Source organism: Nuphar pumila, chromosome 15 (assembly GCF_984573655.1).
Source record: "Nuphar pumila chromosome 15, dmNupPumi1.hap1.1, whole genome shotgun sequence".
Classification (NCBI taxonomy): Eukaryota; Viridiplantae; Streptophyta; class Magnoliopsida; order Nymphaeales; family Nymphaeaceae; genus Nuphar; species Nuphar pumila.
Genome location: NC_143263.1, coordinates 11,451,477 through 11,471,293, shown reverse-complemented (window position 1 = coordinate 11,471,293; position 19,817 = coordinate 11,451,477). Strand labels below are relative to the sequence as shown.

The 19,817-nt window shown below is 38.7% G+C and overlaps 2 protein-coding genes across 2 annotated transcripts; both read right to left on the bottom strand.

Moving 5' to 3' along the window:
- Positions 1-954: 954 nt before the first annotated feature.
- LOC149814488 (kinase C substrate, heavy chain-like protein) lies at positions 955-3,463 on the bottom strand. Its single transcript, XM_089988716.1, has 5 exons — positions 3,308-3,463; positions 3,118-3,231; positions 1,853-1,948; positions 1,526-1,708; positions 955-1,445 (listed from the first exon to the last, which is right to left on the bottom strand). Exons 1-5 carry the CDS (start codon positions 3,414-3,416, stop codon positions 1,342-1,344), a joined length of 606 nt encoding a protein of 201 aa, XP_089844842.1. The 5' UTR covers positions 3,417-3,463; the 3' UTR covers positions 955-1,341.
- Positions 3,464-11,186: 7,723 nt separating this feature from the next.
- Positions 11,187-13,188, bottom strand: LOC149814487 (WUSCHEL-related homeobox 9-like). The gene is made up of 4 exons (XM_089990364.1): positions 13,071-13,188; positions 11,800-12,456; positions 11,481-11,683; positions 11,187-11,192 (listed from the first exon to the last, which is right to left on the bottom strand). Exons 1-4 carry the CDS (start codon positions 13,186-13,188, stop codon positions 11,187-11,189), a joined length of 984 nt encoding a protein of 327 aa, XP_089846490.1.
- Between the last annotated feature and the right edge of the window lie 6,629 nt (positions 13,189-19,817).

Sequence of the window (19,817 nt, the reverse complement as noted above, 5' to 3'; positions counted from 1 at the left end):
AGAAGGTGAGGTCAACCCCCATATTGATTATTCTCACTGAAAAAACCAAAAGACATGGATTTAATCACCACATTTGATCTCAAAAGATCTATGGTGAATTTTCCTGCCAAAAAAGTCACATTTTCAGCAAAAAAGGTTTCCTTTACTGTGATGCCCACAGGCACCTTTTTTAGGTGTTTCAAACATGGGGATATTCTTGGCGTTGAAACTCCCCTCTGCCACAGTGAGCTCTTCAATTGCACCAACCTTTCAGTGGAATAACACTCCTCGCATTCTTTTCCACACAGAGAGTTAGTGTGGTGCACACACCCCTGAGATTTTCACAAGGAGGTTTCTTAAATATAAGGTCATCCCAACCAGCTATTGATTTCAAAATATCAACAACTCTCATAAATAGAACCACACCAAAGGGGACAAATCCCAATTATTGATCTTAAAGATCAGTAGATCACATCAAGAGAGCATTCACAATGTAAATTATCCTGCATCAACCATCTCAAAAGATGGTTTCTCTGTCACGTGGATATGGCTGCAGATACAGGGGTACATCCATTTTTATGAAGTTTCCAATACAACTATTATATAAGGGGGGACGGAACAGGGTCAAAATGGAGTATCCGTGTGACATAGGATGGATTATTCCCACAAAAGGAAATAACCCTAACTGTTGACCTCCAAAAGCCAATGGCTCAAACAAAAGAGAACAATATTAGATTGTAGGATTAGTTCCAATCGTTAACACTAAACAATCAAAGGTTCTCAAAAGAGAATCATATAAGAAAAGATTAGTATTTGCCATTTATTTTAAGAGTGCTAATTACATGGAAAAGAACTTTAGATGACGCAAGATGCAATTTAAGCATCACTTAAAAGACTAATAAATTTGCTGCTATTATCTATCCTAAGAATCAATGCAACCTATGAACCTTTTAGAATACAGTGGGAAAGATAAGTTAATCATCAGCTTTATTCATAAAAGAAATTGGTTCTTACAAAAGAGACCATCAAAATTGGGACACACACCTTAACATCCCTCTCATGAAATGGATGGTCAATTGGATGTGGAGATAATTCTCGGTCACCAATGGATCTCCATAAATGGTAACCCTTAAAGAGGAAAGAAAAACTATACCCTACATTGATGCCGAACACCAAAGTTGCAGCAGCAGGAATAAATCTATGTCTATAATATGAGCACAAGCATCATTTTTATCATTTCAATCCAGCTAAGTTGAAAGCACAATAAAATTAGACGTAATTTACATAATATTGAGATAAAGGATCATGAAAAATATCTCAATAGAACCAAATGGAAGTCTGTTGATCTCATAAATACAACCTTCAATGATGGTGTCTTCTCCTAGATATGATCTGTCGGTAGCAGAGGCGGAAAAATATAATACATCCTAGAAGAATCACTTCCAGTAAAACCATTATCTTCAGCCCTGCAACAGTGAAATCAACTTGAGCATTGTAAACAATTTACCTTATCTAATAAGTGACACTATCATGTAAATAGCAGCACCTTTAAATTTATGAATAAGGTCATCCTTATTCGCTTGATGTTTATAATGCAGTGTAGTTAAATCCACCAACTTCGTTCTCTGTAACTTGTCTTTTGAGATTTCAATCTGAACAGTTCCATCATTGACGCATGTGTTGGGACAGAAAATGGTTCCGTCATACTCGTCACTTCCATCACAGCAATCTGTGCATTCTCACTTTTTTACATGAATTGAAATTTCAATTACAATAAAAAAACTTACAGATTCTGGAACTTATAGGTGCACATTAATGGACCAGTTCATATCGATTTAAGTAATCCTTCCAAGCATAAGATTTGTTGACCAACCACAAATATGATCGTTCACTCGGGAGGAGAACAATAGATTAGGTGAGCTACCCACGTTTCTACAATAAAATTTGCTCTCTGGACAGGCTGATGTTCCTGAAAATAAATGCATCAAAGTCATACAGCAACCATCTTAAGCTGGAACTGGAACTGGAACTGTAAGATTTGAACTCAGAACAGCGTGCCAAATGATGTTGTTGTGCACATAAGGGATGTCCAGTGTCTATATAATGCAACTACTTTGTTTTCAGCCAAGATGGGCTTGTTTAAAATTTAAATCCCTCAGCAAGATAGTGAAACCCTGCAGAACCAGATATATCTATGTATACAAAGAATTTCCCATATAAAATATGCTCAAACACAAACCACTGTTCATGTTCACAATTTATAGACCCAAATATCAGAATGGTGTCATGTTTCAATACGAGGCAAGTAATACCTATTGAGCTTCACTGATGTCTGCTTTTTTTAGTATAAGACTATTTTTAGGCTTTTTGTGTTCATAATCTTTTACTCTTCTTGAAACATCAACTCATTTTCATACAAATAGGCATTACTTTTCCATTGCAGATGCTTTCTGCTATTTGGTTTATCTAACTGGTTTTACTTCTTGCTTTTCTTCCTCCTCCTGTACATTGTTTATAAGCATCCAAACAGTGGAAGCAGCCCAGTTGTTCTTTGTTCCATTAACTGCATACTCTGTTTCCAACGGCGAGTAACCTAACCATATGTTATGCCCTGCTTGGATGCACCAACTTATCCAGGTAAATGTTCTCCCTTTTTCCAATAAACATGTTATTTTTCAGCGCACAGTCGACTTGAGTTTATTGCTGTTCATCATAGACTTTACCAATTTCTCTAAAACATTAGTCTGTATCTTTTAGGGCTGGTCATTTAAACCTCATATATTCATTTAGCAAAGTATGACATTAGGCCTCCATGACTTCATTGCTGATTCAATAATTTCAGCATTCAGATTAACATAACATATGAGTTGCTCTAGAATCAAGTAGTGAGTAGTTGAAGCACAGGGAAGATATTTATAGGCAAGACTGTGTAAACAAATAATAATTCTTTCTAGCGTGGATTACACAGCCACCATAAAGATATCATCAGAAAAAAAATTGGACGTAAAAGCAATTCTATATGTAATCTGTCGTCATCTGTCTCATAGTAGACATCCGCGCGTTTGGGTACATACTTCCATCATCAGAAATCATCAAAAGGGTGGCCGAAAACAAAAGATGGGGTTAGAGAAATCAAACCGGGCTCGTCGGTTCCATCTGGGCAGTCACAGAAGCCATCATTGAGCCTGTCCTTTGAGAAGTACTTTGACCCATCTCTGCAACTGATCTGCTGATGTGAAAAATAGCCTTCATCTAAACAAACATGTAAAGATTTCACAAATGAGAGAGAGAGAGAGAGAGAGAGAGAGAGAGAGAGGGAGAGCAAAACCTTGGGGAGAGATTCCAAGGAATGGGGAGGTGGGTTTTTGAGAAAGTCCGGAATTGAAGAGGAAAAGGAGAGAAACCACGCTCAATGAATTCAGGATTGAGGACACCATGCCGGTTCCAAGGAATGCCCCCTTTCTCTGCGCGCAGAGGGCTGGCGAGAGACAAAGAAGGGAAAGAAATTTCAAGGTCTTAAACGGTAAATCTTGGTTGTTGACTCGAACCAAGGGCTGAAGTTGACTTGATCCCCCTGACTTTTCTTTGTTTTTCAAGTCTCGGTTCGCTTTAACCGAATCATGTCACACGCGTCGCGAACGGGAACACGGGACTTGATACGGGTTCAAGACACACAAAATTACATAAATTTTTTTTTCATAAACTAGGTCACCGGGACAAAGATTTTTTTTATTTTAATTAATGGAATAATATAAATTTTTTATTTATATACAAATCTATTTATTATTAAATTATTAATAAATATTCAAATGTTGTTGGGTGCATAGTCGCCAGAAACGGATACAGGTACACAGTACTTGAACGGGTACATAAGGGCTTAAAAAGTTTCAGATAAGTTTTTATTTGAAACACAAACTGCTCCAAAAAATATTGGTATAAGTTTCTAATATACATTGATACGGTTTCTAAAAGAATTGGTTCGAGTTTCTCAAAAATTGATGCAAGGTATATATTTTTATAGAGATACTTCAAAATTAAAATTGATAAACATAATATGTAAATTAATCATTATTATATAATAAAGTTTCACAAATTATAATATTGAAAACTCTTATAAAATAATGTCTTTATATAATAAAACTGTTGTTTGTATGGGAAAATGCTAATAAAAATAAACTTGGTACTTATTTATAATGTAATAAAAATGTGCTTCTACGTAAGATGGTACTCATTTCTCAAGTAATTGAAACAAATTTCTTAAACATTTGATACTTAGGTTATAGTTTTGGAAACGAGTTTTGTATTGATATCGGGTGATGTAATACCTGCAAAATTTTCAAGATTATAAATAAACTATTTCGGTATAATATAATGAAATTAATTATCATTAATTGTTATTATCAAATTACACTACAAGAAACATGTGGATTAGCGACGACCTAAATCCGTCGCTAAGCCGTCGCTAAACAGTTTAGCGATGGATTAGCGATGGATAGAGGCCATCGCGAATTTTTGCTCGCTAATTGGCGAAAACTTATTTGTCGTTAATTTCGTCGCAAATTTGTGACAGATTAGCGACGAACATTATCCGTCGCTAATCTATCGCTAAATTTAAAAAAAAATAAAAAAAAATTGATCCTTGTCGGTCGGTATTCCGGCAGCAATAAGCCGGACTTATACTGCACCCGACAGACATTGCACAGACTTGTATCGTCCTCCGTGAACCGGTGCTCTCCGGCATCGCCGTCCTCCAACAATCGCTTAGCCTCATCGCCATCCACCATGAAACGACGTCCTCTGAAGTCGTCGTCGTCCTCCGTCGTCGCCGTCCTCCGGCGTCGTCGCCGTCCTCCGTGAAACTGCGTCCTCCGAAGTCATCGCCGTCCTCCATGAAACTGCGTCCTCCGAAGTCGTCGTCGTCGTCGTCCTCCATCGTCGTCGTCCTCCGTTGTCGCCGTCCGGCGTCGTCGTCCGCCGGCATCGCCGTCCTTCGTGAAACTGCCTCATCGGCGTCATGCTCTCCAGCGCGCTCTTCGACGGGGAGAGAGTGGTTTAAATCGTGCGCAGTCGATTTAAATTTCGAACGAGGAGAGAGGGAAAATTTCACGCTTAGTTTAAATCGAAAATTAGCGAGGGATTTAGCGAGGGAATTTTTCCGTCACTAATTAGCGACGGATTAGAGACGGAAAAATTCTCTCGCTAAATCCCTCGCTAAAATGGTTTTCTTGTATTGAGAATTAGCAACGAAAAATTGTTGTCGTTAATCTATCGCTAATTAGCGACGGATTAGCGATGAAACAACTTTCATCGCTAATCCGTCGCTAATTAGCGACGGATTCATGAAGAAAGTTTTCTCTAGCTAATTTGCGACGAAAAAAAATCCGTTGCAAATTTCTGTCGCTAATTAACAATTTTCTTGTAGTGTTATTGATCGATAATATTTTGGTATTTATTAAAGTTATTGAATTGATTAATAATTTCATAAAAAAACGATTATCGAAGGAACTACTAAGATATTTAACTAAGGATCTAGATATCGCATTTTTTATTAGATCCATTGGGTGATCCCAATTTAAATTAAAATGGAGTTTGGATCGAACGTAATTTGAAGTAATGGCAAAACAGTATTTTATGAACATTTTTTAAAGATCTAAGTATCATATTTGTGAGTAATGGAAAAACCATAATTTTTTAATATATTTAAAGACTTAAATTATGTTATTCATGTTGAAAGTTCAAAGAAAACAATAGTGATTCATCGAAATCGGAGTTCATAAAAACTCAAAGCATTCCCGACAATACCAAGGGGCAAAATCATAAATTTTAAAGTCTATTTTTCATATCACAATTTCAAGAATAATAGTCTTGATTTCATAAAAATTAGAGTTATAACACATTCGGAACATGTTCGGCAGGTTTCAATGGCAAATCGGTTATTTTGAGAATTTTTCGCCTATGGTGACCAGTTACGTCAATTGTATATAGGGCATAAATGTTAATTCTATGTTTTATAAAATATCATTTTTTGTTTTGGGAGCTATATGAAAATTAAATTAAAAGTGGGGATCTAGTTAATGAAGCTAGACCCCCATCTGGTATCTAACCTAACCAAAACTAGAATTTAGATCTGGTTGGATAATCTTTGGATCGGGTTCTCAAAATCCAAACCCAAATCTCACTCTTACAAAACCTTATAAGGTTTTTGTAAGGCCTTCCCATGGTTTTTGAATGTTTTCTCCAAGTGGACCCCATTTCATTCCATGTGAAAGCTTAAGTCCCACCCAACAATTTTCACTCTCTTGCACTATAAATAGCACCACATCCCCCCTTGTACGCATTCAGCCCCCTCTCTCTTTAACTCTCCCCTCTCGTAAGCACACTCTCTCTCTTCTCATAAGCTCTCCCCTCTCTTACGTTTTTTTCTTTTTCTTTTTTATGCAAGTGTGGTGCCAATACTTGCTGATATTCGAGTGCACTGTCGCTGCTGTTCGTGACCCATAGTATTGTGTATTCTCTGATGGCAACTTTAAACTGCACTTCTTATCTTGTGACCATTGGAATTGAAGGAGCATGTTTGTTGCTTGAATCGGCCAATTTTTGTCTCCATCTATTTGGCTATAACTTGTTTGATTTGTTAAACTTGTGTTGTAGATGTTATTAATGCTTCTTGGATCTTTGTTAGCGTTTGGATTGTGTTTGAGCAATATTTGAAATCTGTATGCCTTTTGAAAGAATTCGGATTTGTGAAGATATTTCTTGAAATCTTGTGTGGTTGATTATCTTTCGTGTTTGAGTTGAGCATTGTCTAACCGGAGTTGGGTTTCAGAGAAAGGGACGTTGAAATCGAAGAAATCACCATTAGAAATGTATTTTTCGTGCAGGTCAAACTTTAATCGCTCAAAAATTAAAATAAAAAATATAATCTTGTGTATTCCTGTTTGTTGTTCATTTCTATATTCTGGTCCATCTATCCCAGTCTCGGTAATCGGAGTGTATCTCCTTAGATATAGGTATGTTTTGTGTCTGCTTAGATTCGTTGAAAAGCTAATGAACTCTCTTATATTTTTAGTGTTCGGTTAGCAGCTGTCTTCACAGTTACTGAAAACGGACCTGAAGAGAGAGTATAGTCATTCGTATGACTATATTTTTGGTGCAGTCAGTCAGACCTGTTATTCATATCATATCTTGGCACTCCAAAATCAAAACATTATGATTTTTGATTTATTGGAAAGATATTTATGTTATCTGCATTTTCTCTATTGATCATCTTTTCAAGTTCACTGACCTACTAAAGAAAATTCCATTAGTATCAATCGCTGTCATATTTTTAAAATTTCACTTTGACTGCCTCTGCAATAAAATTTTGTTTCGATGTCTTGATCGTAAACCGACTCATTGTCGGTCTGCACCAAAAAGTCTTTCCTAAGACGATATTATAATAGTTGCTAGCTGGGCTGGTAGATGAGCTTGGCCTCTAGTTGTTTGTACTCAATTCATTTACTTTCAGAACTAGCTAGAGCTCAGGCTCGTGGCTGGAGGCATCGAATTGTTATAGCTGCTAGTTGGGCTGGTAAATGGGCTATTTGGGCTCGGTTCATTTGGGTTTGCACCTAGATAGGGTACAGGGCTCATGGCTAGTGGTTATGTCCTCTTAGCTAAAAGCATATACATTAACCAACTAGTTTGCCACATTACTTTTAATATAAAAAGATACCCAACGTGGAGAAATGTGTAGCTGGTACTCTATTTATCTCCCAAACCATCTCGGGCTCTTTAAAAAAAAACATACTTCTAAACTCATAGATATGATCTATATATTTTATTTAGTAGAAAATATATATTAGTTTAAACATTTTTCATGTTTAGCTGTGTTTTTAGCTTAACAAAAAAAAAATCAACAGGTTATATAACACCAAAAACTTCATTAACTATAAATCAAGACTTCTTGTTAAATTGATTCAATTGAAAATATATTTTTAGTAAATATGTAATGATAAACACATCTACAAGTTTGGATTAAGCAAAAAATGCATGCAATTCAAGTACATTTTTTACATGAGTATGAGATGGTCTGGGATATAAATGGTATGGAAGCTACACATTTCTTACATAATATACGTGTATATTTGCTTAAGCAAATCTAAAGAGCTAAGCCAAAGCTAAACATCCTTTATTCATGCTTGGCTTATTTAACACTTAGTCAAAGCATGAGTAACAAGGACAAACATGAAAGGTGAAACTACTCTCACTTGGGCATATCTTTAATACACAAGGATTGCTAATTTCATATGTTAACGAGAGCAGATCAGGTGCAATCACATTGCACGTATGCCGCTGCACCTAGCCGTTCTCCATCTATGCAATACAGCCTGTCAGGCGGGTCAGATGCAGCGGCACACTAAAGTGTGCAATGTAATTGTGCCTGATCTGTAATGTTAAACTCCTTCAAGTCTTTTCGCTAGAAAATCATTTTTCTCCTAAAAAAAAGCCATCTTTCCAAGGATCTCATGTGGTGTGGGGAAGGGATGGTGTCGCATGGGCCTTTGCCCAGACCTTAAGCTCTCCAAGAAAGGTGAAAAGATCATGTGCAATATGATTGCACAAATATTTTTGTGCATTAAGCACTCGATCACCCTCTATCTTGGGGACAGGCCTGTCAGTTGGAGGGCTCAAGGCCTCATCCAGGGCAATCAGGTGCTTAATGCATAAATTTTGTGCCATGTGATTGCACCGGCCGCTCTCAGATCCTCACTTTTTCATGATGTGAGATACATATTCCACTCAACAAATAGTATGAAATATTAAAAAAATATATCAACGAGCCCAAATTAATGCACCCAACACCCCCCCGCCCCTCAGGTCTCAGTTTTTGCTAGGTATGATGAACATATATCTAAATCTTAGTTGTTAAGCATTCTTCAGAGCACATTGCATCAGACTGCTTGCCATTTGAAGCAGATAATGTAAGCTATAATTTTCTCAACTATTTCAAGCCATACTTTTGTACATCAAGAAATTAATATGGGATAAATGGGGATATGGATTTGTGCTCAGTCACAAATCTCTTTCTTGAGAAAAATATCAGCGAGTAAAAATCATATGATACTTTGAAAAATCGATTTTTCTCGAGAAAATATCAGTATATAAAAAATATATAATATGTAAATATAAATAATAATATAAAAAAATTCTGCAAAAAGTGGTTTTTGTTAATAACTGGTTGAAAACACGATATTTTCATTTGCAAAATTCAACAGTTTCTTCTGTATAATACGGGAGTTTGAAATGTCATGATAAAACCGCAATATCTTCAAACTATCAGAGATATTTGTGACTATGTTCATGCTCCACAAAGTGATACAGTTAGTTGTAAATTTCATGATAAATTCCATCCAAATAATGCGGAAACGCTCTTAAAGATTTCCTAAACTTCGGCTATCAGCAAAACAAATATGGAAACCCTATATTCAATCCCCACCGCACGTCACTTTGGGTTGCGTGAGTGTGAGGGCCCACACAGACCTGTATCAAGTGAGATGAGCGGTGGTGATGGAATATAAACTACTAATTCTGGTTATATACAATATGGCTGTAACTGCTTGCCATCTTATAGACCTATGTGCGGGTTGGCGTAGTGGGGTGGGGCCTTAGCTGCTAGACGGGCAGTTAAGGTTCGATTCTCATGGGTGTCGCTCCTCTGTGCAAGTCAATGCTTAGCATAGGCTCGGGGGCAGGGGTCCTAGCCTTAGCGTCTGAGTTTTATGCTGCTGGCACACAACCGTATAGGTATGGCAGGCTGAGCCAGCGCAACCAGGTCTTCAGGCTGCGGTTTCTTGGGGTTATAAATTCAAAACATCTACCATCGAGGAGGTATCCCATGTGGTAAGCAAGGTCCTGTCCCAAGCTGAAGGCCCAGGTTCGAATCCGTCTGATACATAGGGCTTAAGAGATATCTGGTAGGGGTCTGCCTAACACCAGTTTGCCTTTCAAAATAAATAAATTCAAAATATCTTATAGACCTACTGACGTTCGGTTACATATAATATGATTGTAACTGTTTTTGCGTCTAGATTCTGATGCCATTTTCTAACAAACAAAAGGAAGCTTTTTAAAAAGTCTTTCATTCCTTCATCATACTTTGGGGCAGGTTATATGTGCAACAACCCCCCCCCCCCCAAAACACGCACTATAGCTATAGTGCGTATTCGGGGTCCCAGCTGAGTACCACGCGCTTGGTGCTCAATCGGGTGTAGGAGGTACCGTACAGCCGGACTGAGAGCCACGCGGTGCTTAGTCGGGACCCTGAACATGCACTGTAGCTACAGTGCATGTTCGGGGGAGAACACACAACCTTCTCCCATCATACTCGGTTACTCACTCTGCCGGTGTCGAATCTATTTTTTTTTTTTTACCAAAAAAAAATCTGGAAAACAAACATCTAATTTCCATTCTAGGGCACACCCCACAAGTAAATGGACCCTTCAAGAAGTTATTCTACAGCTTAATAGCCTCTGCATGAAGCATGGAAAATTGCTGCACATGAACGTTGAGAAGCAAACACACGCACACACACATGTGCGTTTGCAAAAAAGGATAACCAATCTGCTCAACAACCACATTTGCATATTTTCCTTAAAAAAAAAATCAAACACATTTGCATATTCTGACACATTGTAGATAAATTAATGATAGACAAACCAGAATTATGAATTTTAGGACATACTTTAAAACTATCATCAAGGTTCATATTCAGAAGGATATTTTTAATCATACTTCTGCACTCTTTCACGTGCTTGAAAGTTCTAATTTTAAAACTTTTTAGCATTTGGTTTCATGAATTCATAATGGTGCCAAATGCAATCTATAATGACCCAATATCCTTTTAAGGCAGGTAACTCTGACAAACTTTATGGGTTCTGGGTATCTAAATTAAGCAAGAATAATTATCTAATTCCTATATGAGATATACTACAAATTGTGACAACAGAAAAAGACAATCAGAGAGAAGCATTGAGATGAAAATTACCATGCAATCTCCAACAATGTAATTCAAGTTCCATCACCGTCCAACACCCAGAAAGGCACTAAATTTTCATATTACAAAATGACACAGAAATGAGAAAATAGGGACCAAATGAGATATAGAAAAGTAAACTACCACCAACTGATGTGCATATATCACTGCTCACGTAAATCAGCACCAATATCTATACCTGCACACACCACGGCAAAAAAAAACAAAGCAATGTTTCACACATACTATAGACTAATGCTAAAGAAATTCTAACTTCTAAAATTTATGCTTGAAAATCAAACACATATATCCATCAAGGACCAGTACCCTCTCTCTCTCTCTCTCTCTCTCTCTCTCTCTCTCTCTCTCTCTCTCTCTCTCTCTCTCTCTCTCTCTCTCTCTCTCTCTGTTGTGTGTGTGTGCGGCATGCACTACACATAGTGAGAAAAGCAAACCAGATTATTTTCAGAAAAGAAGAAACACATACCAGATAGTAGAAACCGCCATTTTGCAGTGGTTGCAAAGTGACACCAAATTCATCAGTCATCACCACGTGCCCAGAGGAGTGAAGAAGCACAGCATCCTCCCCAAACGCTTCCCTTACATTCACCAGTGTCGGCGCCACCTCGAACTCCAAATCGTTTATAAACACTGTCAATCTTGCGGAGCTGGAGCCAGAATCACCGAAATCTGCATCACCCACAAAAATCAAAGTATGCATCAATCCAGAAAACCACCATGCTAACCTTAGAATCAATTCTGGTGATGGTGCAATTCTGGTTATGGTGCAACTCTCTCTCTCTCACCTTGCAGCATTGGGTTGATGGTGCAATTCTGGTTATGGGTTCCTCCTACCACATTCAGCTTCTCCTCCTGTTTCATCTGCTCATGGAGTTGCACCATGCTTGATAATTCACAGAGACCAGAGGTTGTGGACAAGGAGGGGAATGGAGCGTTTTGAAAAAGTAGAGGTCGTGGCTCTTGAACAGGGAACTGGTGCAGTGTTGGTTGGTAACATCCTCCTTGAATAATAGAAGCATTGGTGGGGATGGTTGGAGAATTCACAGACTCCATTGCATTAAGATACACGCTTGATGTTGTTTTTTCGGACGAAGAGGATGAGTTGGTGGTGGTGGTTGTTGTTGTGGCAGTTTTGGTGGTGGCAGCGGTGGCAGCTCGCGGCGGCGTTGTTTCAGGAGCAGAGGTGGTGGTTGCTGGAATGTGAGATTTTCCGGCAAGTTGGCGTTGTTTGTGCTTGCTTCTGGACTTGCGGTTTTGGAACCAGTAGAAGACATTGGCATCACCCACTTGGCCATATTCCTGTAACTGGACCCTGATCTTCCTTATCTCATCCCTTGGTGGGTTCACCATTCCAGAGTTGAAGATGGCCTCTAGGATCCTTATCTGCTCTGGCTTAGGGTTCCATCTGGGCTTTGGCTCTGGGCTTCTTTCTTCACAACCCACTGAAAGAGAGAAATATTTCAACATAATAAGATTGTAGTCTCAGTTTGTTGTGTCAGTGTTCCAGTGCAACATCAAAAGAATAATGTTAGTGAAGGTTCCATTGTGACGGAAGAAGAATATAATACAATATCAATCCTCTGTACTAGTGCACTTGCTTTTTCCTAGCTTGATTTGACAGTGGAAAAGGTATGTTCAGGCTCTCCTAGAGGATAGGAGAAAGAATGAACTCTATATAGACTTATCATGAGCATACCAAAAGATTGGATCTTTCACCACTATCTTCCCCTTCCCCCCATCACACACACACAGAGGGGGGGCGGGGGTATGAATAACCTGAAAATTCTTTTCCCCCAAAATTTGTAACAATATGCACCCAAAGATGAGATTAAGCTTGGCAAGTTTGTGTGTCCATTTAGAAAAGGTCATTCTCTCCCTCTTTTCTCTCTCAACAATCAATTTCACATGATATGTATCATTTGCTCCCCCCGCCCCTCTCTCTCTCATCAATCAGTGAGTCAGAGGGTTGTGAATGATCGTGTCCCATGAGATGACTGAAGACCCACAACGTAAGGAGATGTGATAGCAGGAAAGACAGGAGAGAAATTATGAGTACCTGATGAATAAGGTTGTTTCTGGCATGCAGAAATTATGTCATTCTGCCACTGGTGATGATGAGGGTTGCAGGGCTTCGACTTGAACATGCTGGGCCAGTGCCGGTTTGAAGAGGCCATGATGATGATGATGAAGGGCCAACTATGAAACGAAGCTGAAAGAGTGCCTGAGTCCAACCCTGATATATCACTGTTTCTCTACTTCTGCTTGTTGAGTACTCCAAAAACAAGCACCATAAACCCTCCTCTTATAGCTCTCACCTACCCTGTGAACAGGGAATCGATTTCATTCCAATAAATAAGTCATTCCTTTTCCCATCTTTCAAAGGCTACCCATTAATTTAAATGTGACAAAGAAGAAATCAGAATATTAAAAAATTAAACATAATTAGAAAAAAAATATCTGAAAACAGACTATCCCATTAGAGGCCTCCCATCTTTCTTCTTCTGTGCAATAGATCCCAAATCTTGCTTCCCACAACTCAAATTACAATAATTTGCCATTGTGTTATAAACAGGGTCACTGATGAAAGCCCAAAAATGACTGTGCTTAAATAGAAGGATTTGAATTTTCTTTTCAATAAATCCAAAGAGAGAGAGAGAGAGAGAGAGAGAGAGAGGGTTGAGTTCCTTCCTTTTAAATTGTACTCTGAAGAGGATAGAAAATAAAGGAAAAGAATCTCTCTCTCTGCTTTTCCTAGACTGAAAGTGGGGGGTCATTAATGAATGGTGAAAGGGGAGCTATAACTGCAGGATTATTCTAATGGATGAAGTTGTTGCAGGAATAAATATGGACGGTTTGAAAGTCAAGAAAGAAGAATGAAGGTGGCAAGCGATTGGAGAGGGAGTAATTGCAGTCTTGGATTATTTTGGGCAATCGAAGAGACCGACTCTAGTCAAAAAGGAAAAGGTGGTCTCCCTCAAAACTTGCCCAATTTCATTGTAACATCATAGATTTAGCTAAGGCCCTGTTTGGAAACTGGTAGCTGGGATGGAATCACGTGTGTTTATGCATTTGAAGAAGTGGCAGCTGCCAAATCCATTCTTTAGTGTAAATACAAAGGAGAAAGGGCCTCACTTCCCATCCCAAATGCATAAACGCCCATCCCAGCTACCAGATTCCAAACGGGACCACCAAGGTAGTTTTACCAAGATTTTACCACCGGAACACCAAATGCATGAACGCCCATCCCAGCTACCAGATTCCAAACAGGCCCCAAGATAATCCTACTAAACCAAGATTATATCTTGTGCTATATATTATTCCTTAGCAGCTTAAAAGTTATATGACCTACAAACTAAGCTACTCATAGATGCTAGATCAATGCTTCTCTAGAGCTTATGGAGCGTTTGTTTTGATATCCAAAGTGTTGATAGTGGTTGCAATGTTGGCAGTCTTATAGGCAACTATCACTACCACGTCGTTGGCGGTGTTAGTATGCTTGTCAATACATAATAATCATCAATTTTACAGACTGAGATTCAAGGCAAGCTTTAGGGTTGAAAGGCTGGCACAGTCTTACGCTGGCCGGTTGTTGGGGGTTGTGGCAGCTCTCCTACCCAGAGATCTTTGAACACAAGAGTTACAACCCTGCATCCATTGGGCCAGGTTGTTCTATATACATATATCTGCCTGTTAGTGAACGCACACACACACGCGCATACGCACACATTCATGAAGATTCATAGAAGTCCTGAAGAAAAGATTGCTCTTAAGAGTTCGTTTGGCTTTTATTTTAAATTTTTCTGGTTAGGATTTAATGGTACGTAAATGAGCCAGTATCAATATAATTAAAAACATTGAAAATTAATCAAGAAGTTACCATGTATACCCCTTCAAACAAAGATAACTTCGGCTATCAAAGCACCTTTCGAAACTAAATCTTTCACTTCGAAGTTTCAAACACAAGGTTATAAAGGAGCACTTCTATATGTGTCCCATGCAAGAGAGAGAGAGAGAGAGAGAGAGAGAGAGAGAGAGAGAGCTCATGCGGCTTTGATTGTTTGCTTTACGAAATTGTTAGCACAAGTGACTACTCTCTGAGAGGGTTGAAAGAGGCCCAATTCCCCATGCAAAGGTTTTATAACGAAGCCTTATGGTGGGGTCCACGTTCTGTCGGTGCGATCCCGACACACCACGGTCAGCCTTACGCTCATATGCATGCTAAGCCATCCACCCCCCCAACCGACAACCATCCCTTCCCTCCTCATGCATGCCAACCCCAAAAAAAATGATCTCTCTTTCTCTCTCTCTCTCATGATCTGATTCATCTGACTCATGCAAGACTCTGTTTATACAGGTTCAACAATTCTTGCTATTAATATGATAATGGACAAAGATTATGCTTCTTTCATGTGGCTCCATGAAACATGAAAGGCCCAGTTGATGAAGATGAGGTTTTGATTCACCAAGAAATGAATAAAGGGCCCATTTGTTTCATCCTAATGAATCTCTTTCATGGGAAACGATAGGAGTTTCTAAAAACTTTTGTCAGATCAGCTTTTCCATGAAAGCTCTTTCATATAGGTTTGGTACAAAGGAATTTTTACATGAAAAGAGAAAGGTGGTGGGAAAAACTGGGGCTCCAGTGTCATGATATATGCTTAGATATTTGCTTCGCCCATTTGAAAAAGATGCCAACTACTCGTTTTCTCGTGAAAACTTCATGAAACAAACAATCCCTTAGGCATGCTTAATTTAGCAATGCTGTCAGAATCGACATCCCGATTCGGCCCAAAGAAGATTAACTGTTATTTTTAATATTTTTATTTTTTAATAGGGTTAAAAATTTTAAATATTTTTTATTTTGTAATGACACGTGGCATCTTATGGTGAAAATTACCGATTTACAAACGATTCGGAGGATTTTTTGAGAAACTGATTCACCTACTGAACCGATTTTAACAACATTGTGCTTTAGTAGTTAACCAGACAAAAATCATACGTCATTCAGATCAAATACAAGGACACTTGTGTAATTGTCATATTCTTCATCAAAGGGCACACCACCATGGGATACCTGACCCGTGGGGTGCAAAACAAGTAAAAAACTTTAATTGAGAACGCAGTTCGCATGACAAAAATACTCCTACTCACACACATGGGTCCTCGTGCTCCCTCTTCATGAATGCTCCCACTGTACCCTCCAAGAATTCTTTTAAATTTCCAAAGCTGAAAGCCTGAAAATTTTAGCTCACCACACCAATGCAAATTTTGTTTTGAAAGAAACCACACCAATGCAATTAAAGGCCCAACATAAAATAATGAGAAATTGCTACTAGATCTTGGCGAGCATCTCTAATTAAATATACTCACATGCCTCTGCGAAATTAGATGAGTTGCATTGCATGGTAATCATGCATTGCTTATAAAGAAAACCTTACATGAATTACCTTTTTATTTACGACTACTTTGACTCTGACAAGCATGGAAGGACATGATACACGACTGTTTTTTTTTCACTTTGACAGCTCTCTGCGTTCTTTCTAAAAGATAAAAAATAAACAAGGAAATCCGTTAGCATCTCTCTCTGGATAGATAGATAGATAGACATAGATACGTATGTATTTATGAATATATAAAATCTTTGGGCTGTTTCATTTTTAAAGAATAAGATATATTATTTGCGGTGCGGGGGGGGGGGGGGAAGCGGGTGTATGTCATTACGTGGGTCGCCCCCCAGGCCACCATCGGTTTCCATGTATAACAGTCTCTCTCTCTCTCTCTCTCTCTCTCTCTCTCTCTCTCTCTCTCTCTATATATATATATATATATATATATATAGTTTATTTTATGCATAAAGAAAAGGAATTTAGTACCAATGAGCGATGATCTAGCATCTTGTGATCGCACAAGATTGTTGGGGGGATGCGGCTTGCCCCCACAGGTTTCCATATATTTCACAATTTAGATTCATTTATTGGGGACCCACTACTTTCAATTTGACATCCCATCTTTTCTAAAGGTTGTTAAGTTGCGCCCAAATCAGTAAATCTTTGCAATATGTGTGATAGCAGGAGCCTACCGAGTGAATTAGATGGCGCATGCACTTCATGCCACTCAAGACCTAGTGATCTGTGCCACTCCACACTTTTTTTTATGACGTTGAACTTTCGCCAGAACCCGGTCACTTTTTTTAGATTTATAACCCAAAGAAACCGCACTGGCAGGATACCTGGTCGCGCTGGCTCAGCCTACCATACCAACAGTCGTCGAGTCAGAAGAGTAAAACTCCAAGGCTAGCACCCCTGCACACCTGGTGAGAGTAGAACCAGGGACGAAGGGGTCAGAACCTTCTCTCCAAGTCCACTATTTTCACTAACCCAAAATTGACAATTGTAAAATGGCACATCACCATCAATAGAAACACTGTTAATTATGGAAAATCCAGCGGTGCGTGAAACCTGGCATACACTCTTGTTTGAGTGGATCGATCTAGCCCTCAAATGTTGGATCTGAATTCAAACCGTACAGATGTTTTCAGTATTATTTTTTTTACCATGTTAGTAGCTAGGTTCATTTTTTTTTTCTTTTAATGAGTTACTAGGCTGTTTTTTTTAATATGAATTACTAGGTTTAATCATATGCAACATATCAAGACAATGGTTTATGAAAATAAAGATGAATTCGAAGTGGCCTACAATTTCCTGTTGGAGTCAAGTTTACCGCATGAAAACAGTAAATACACAATGCTAAACATAGTTCAAAGGTTGCTTTTTTTGCTTTGGAGATAAATCTATGCGAAACAGTAATGCACCACCCACCACAACATGCTCATATGTATAATAATAGATTTTCTCATAGAGGCATTTGGAAAAAGCTGCCTAACTCATCAGATATTTATGAAAAACTCGAAAATATTTTCATAATTACAATTAGCTGCCTACTTTTATAATTTATATATTTCAAAGACGCGCTTGGTCTTAAAATCTTTCAGTTGACCTTAATTTCTTTTGTCAAACCAAGTGACTAAAATCCCATTATTGTTGATTTACTTAATAAAGACCATAAGATGAAGGAGTTGTTCTACAAGGAACAAGGGACAAACATTGTCATTCTATACCTCAAGCGGGAATTTGAAATCCATTCAGATAAAGTAGATGTTCACTGTAATAACCTAAAGATGATGCGATTTTCCATGAATATATAGCTGATAAGTTAGGCAACTTTCATAAACCGCTCTTTTTCTCATACGTGTGTGTGTGTGTGTGTGTGTGTGTGTGTGTGTGTGTGTGAGAGAGAGAGAGAGAGAGAGAGAGAGAGAGAGAGAGAGAGAGAGAGAGAGAGGTGTTCATTTACTAATCGACTTTGTTCAGTGAGCCCATCCCTGCACTTGATTGCCTGTTGTTTCCTGCTGGTGTCATTGAATCCTAAAGTGCGGAATTCATGGCACGAGAACTGGAGATGATGTTCAGAGAGCGACAAATGAATTAAAAGGCCCCTCCCCAACTCTTTACTCTTCTCGTGCATGCCTCCACGTACCAATTGTTGCTTTTCTGTTTATGCACTAGCTGGTGCAGTTTTTTTGCCTCATTTGCACTTGCTTGCTTGCTTGGATGCTCCCAATTCCCCTCCTTAAAAGAGTGATTGCGTGCTTGAGCAGGCCAGTCCTTCATTCTCACCAAAGAAGCCAAAACCCAATCTGGGTGTGGCCACAATTTTGAACCCATCATTAACTCGTATGGTACAAGGGACGGGCCTGTTAGTTGGATCAGAGATAGTGCTTGTACCGCTAGATGAACAGTCAAGGTTATGGGCGTCACCCCTACGTGGAAACTGACGCCGGCATAGGCCCCCGGGGCCGGGGTCCTAGCTTCGGTGTTTTATGTTGCCGGCATGACGAGCATAGGTTTGGCAGGCTGAGCCAGCACGATTAGGTCTTGGTCTTGGGTGCGGTTTCTTCGGGTTATAAATCGATAGCATGGATGCTGCAGAATAGATTGCACGTTACATGGCTCTGTATGAAACTGAATTTGATTATGGATCAAGCACTAAATTGAAAACAAAGGTTATGTGTTTATATCCAACATTACCTTGGAAAAGCAAGTTGAGTCTGGATTTGACTGGGGTTTATGGTCCTTTGGCCCAGAGAGAGAGAAAGGTTGGGTTACATAATAAGACGTGGATATCACGCTCCTGCTTTTGAGTTGTTGGAAGCAGACTAAGAACAACAGATATGTCTCGTTGGATTATCAGGATTTTTTTTTTAACGAAAGGGTATAATAATATTAAAAAAAATAATAGAAAAAAATACATTAGAGCAGCAGATCAACTTTACATAAAAGATATAGAGGAGACAGGCGATGATGTATCACAACCCCCTAGAATGAAATGAGCACTAAATATAGCCCTCGGTAGCCCATCCAATTCAAGGGTTCACCAAGATCACAATGCAGCTGATTCCAAGTACCTTCAATGTCACAAACCTTGTCCACCCCAAACCCCAACCTATGCCTAGTGCTAACCTTTATCTCTCTATGGCTTTAAGGTCAAATGTGTTCCACTCATCCCTGTCTTCATGCCCTTCTTTCAGATTTCATTGATCCCAGTTGTTTTATTCAAATTAGACTCCATAAATGTGATCTACATCGTTCATTTAGTGAAGGTGGAGAGTTAAATCTCTGAAATCCGACTTGGGTGTAGGTTTTTTTTTATGATTCAAAAATCAACAGTTGACAAAACACAAAAATTTGTAAATTGAAAAAATCATATTTTTTCGTCAAAAAAATACTATCCAAGGGTCGTTTCT

What these genes read in the sequence shown, in the direction of transcription:
- LOC149814488 (XM_089988716.1), bottom strand. Translation starts at nt 3,416, where the DNA reads ATGGTGTCCTCAATCCTGAATTCATTGAGCGTGGTTTCTCTCCTTTTC. An exon ending in AGATGGAACCGACGAGCCCG is followed by an intron (nt 1,949 to 3,117) that starts GTTTGATTTCTC and finishes ATTTATTTTCAG; the next exon opens with GAACATCAGCCTGTCCAGAG. An exon ending in AGTGAACGATCATATTTGTG is followed by an intron (nt 1,709 to 1,852) that starts GTTGGTCAACAA and finishes GAGAATGCACAG; the next exon opens with ATTGCTGTGATGGAAGTGAC.
- LOC149814487 (XM_089990364.1), bottom strand. Translation starts at nt 13,188, where the DNA reads ATGGCCTCTTCAAACCGGCACTGGCCCAGCATGTTCAAGTCGAAGCCC. An exon ending in GAAACAACCTTATTCATCAG is followed by an intron (nt 12,457 to 13,070) that starts GTACTCATAATT and finishes TCTCTCTTTCAG; the next exon opens with TGGGTTGTGAAGAAAGAAGC. An exon ending in CATCAACCCAATGCTGCAAG is followed by an intron (nt 11,684 to 11,799) that starts GTGAGAGAGAGA and finishes TGGGTGATGCAG; the next exon opens with ATTTCGGTGATTCTGGCTCC.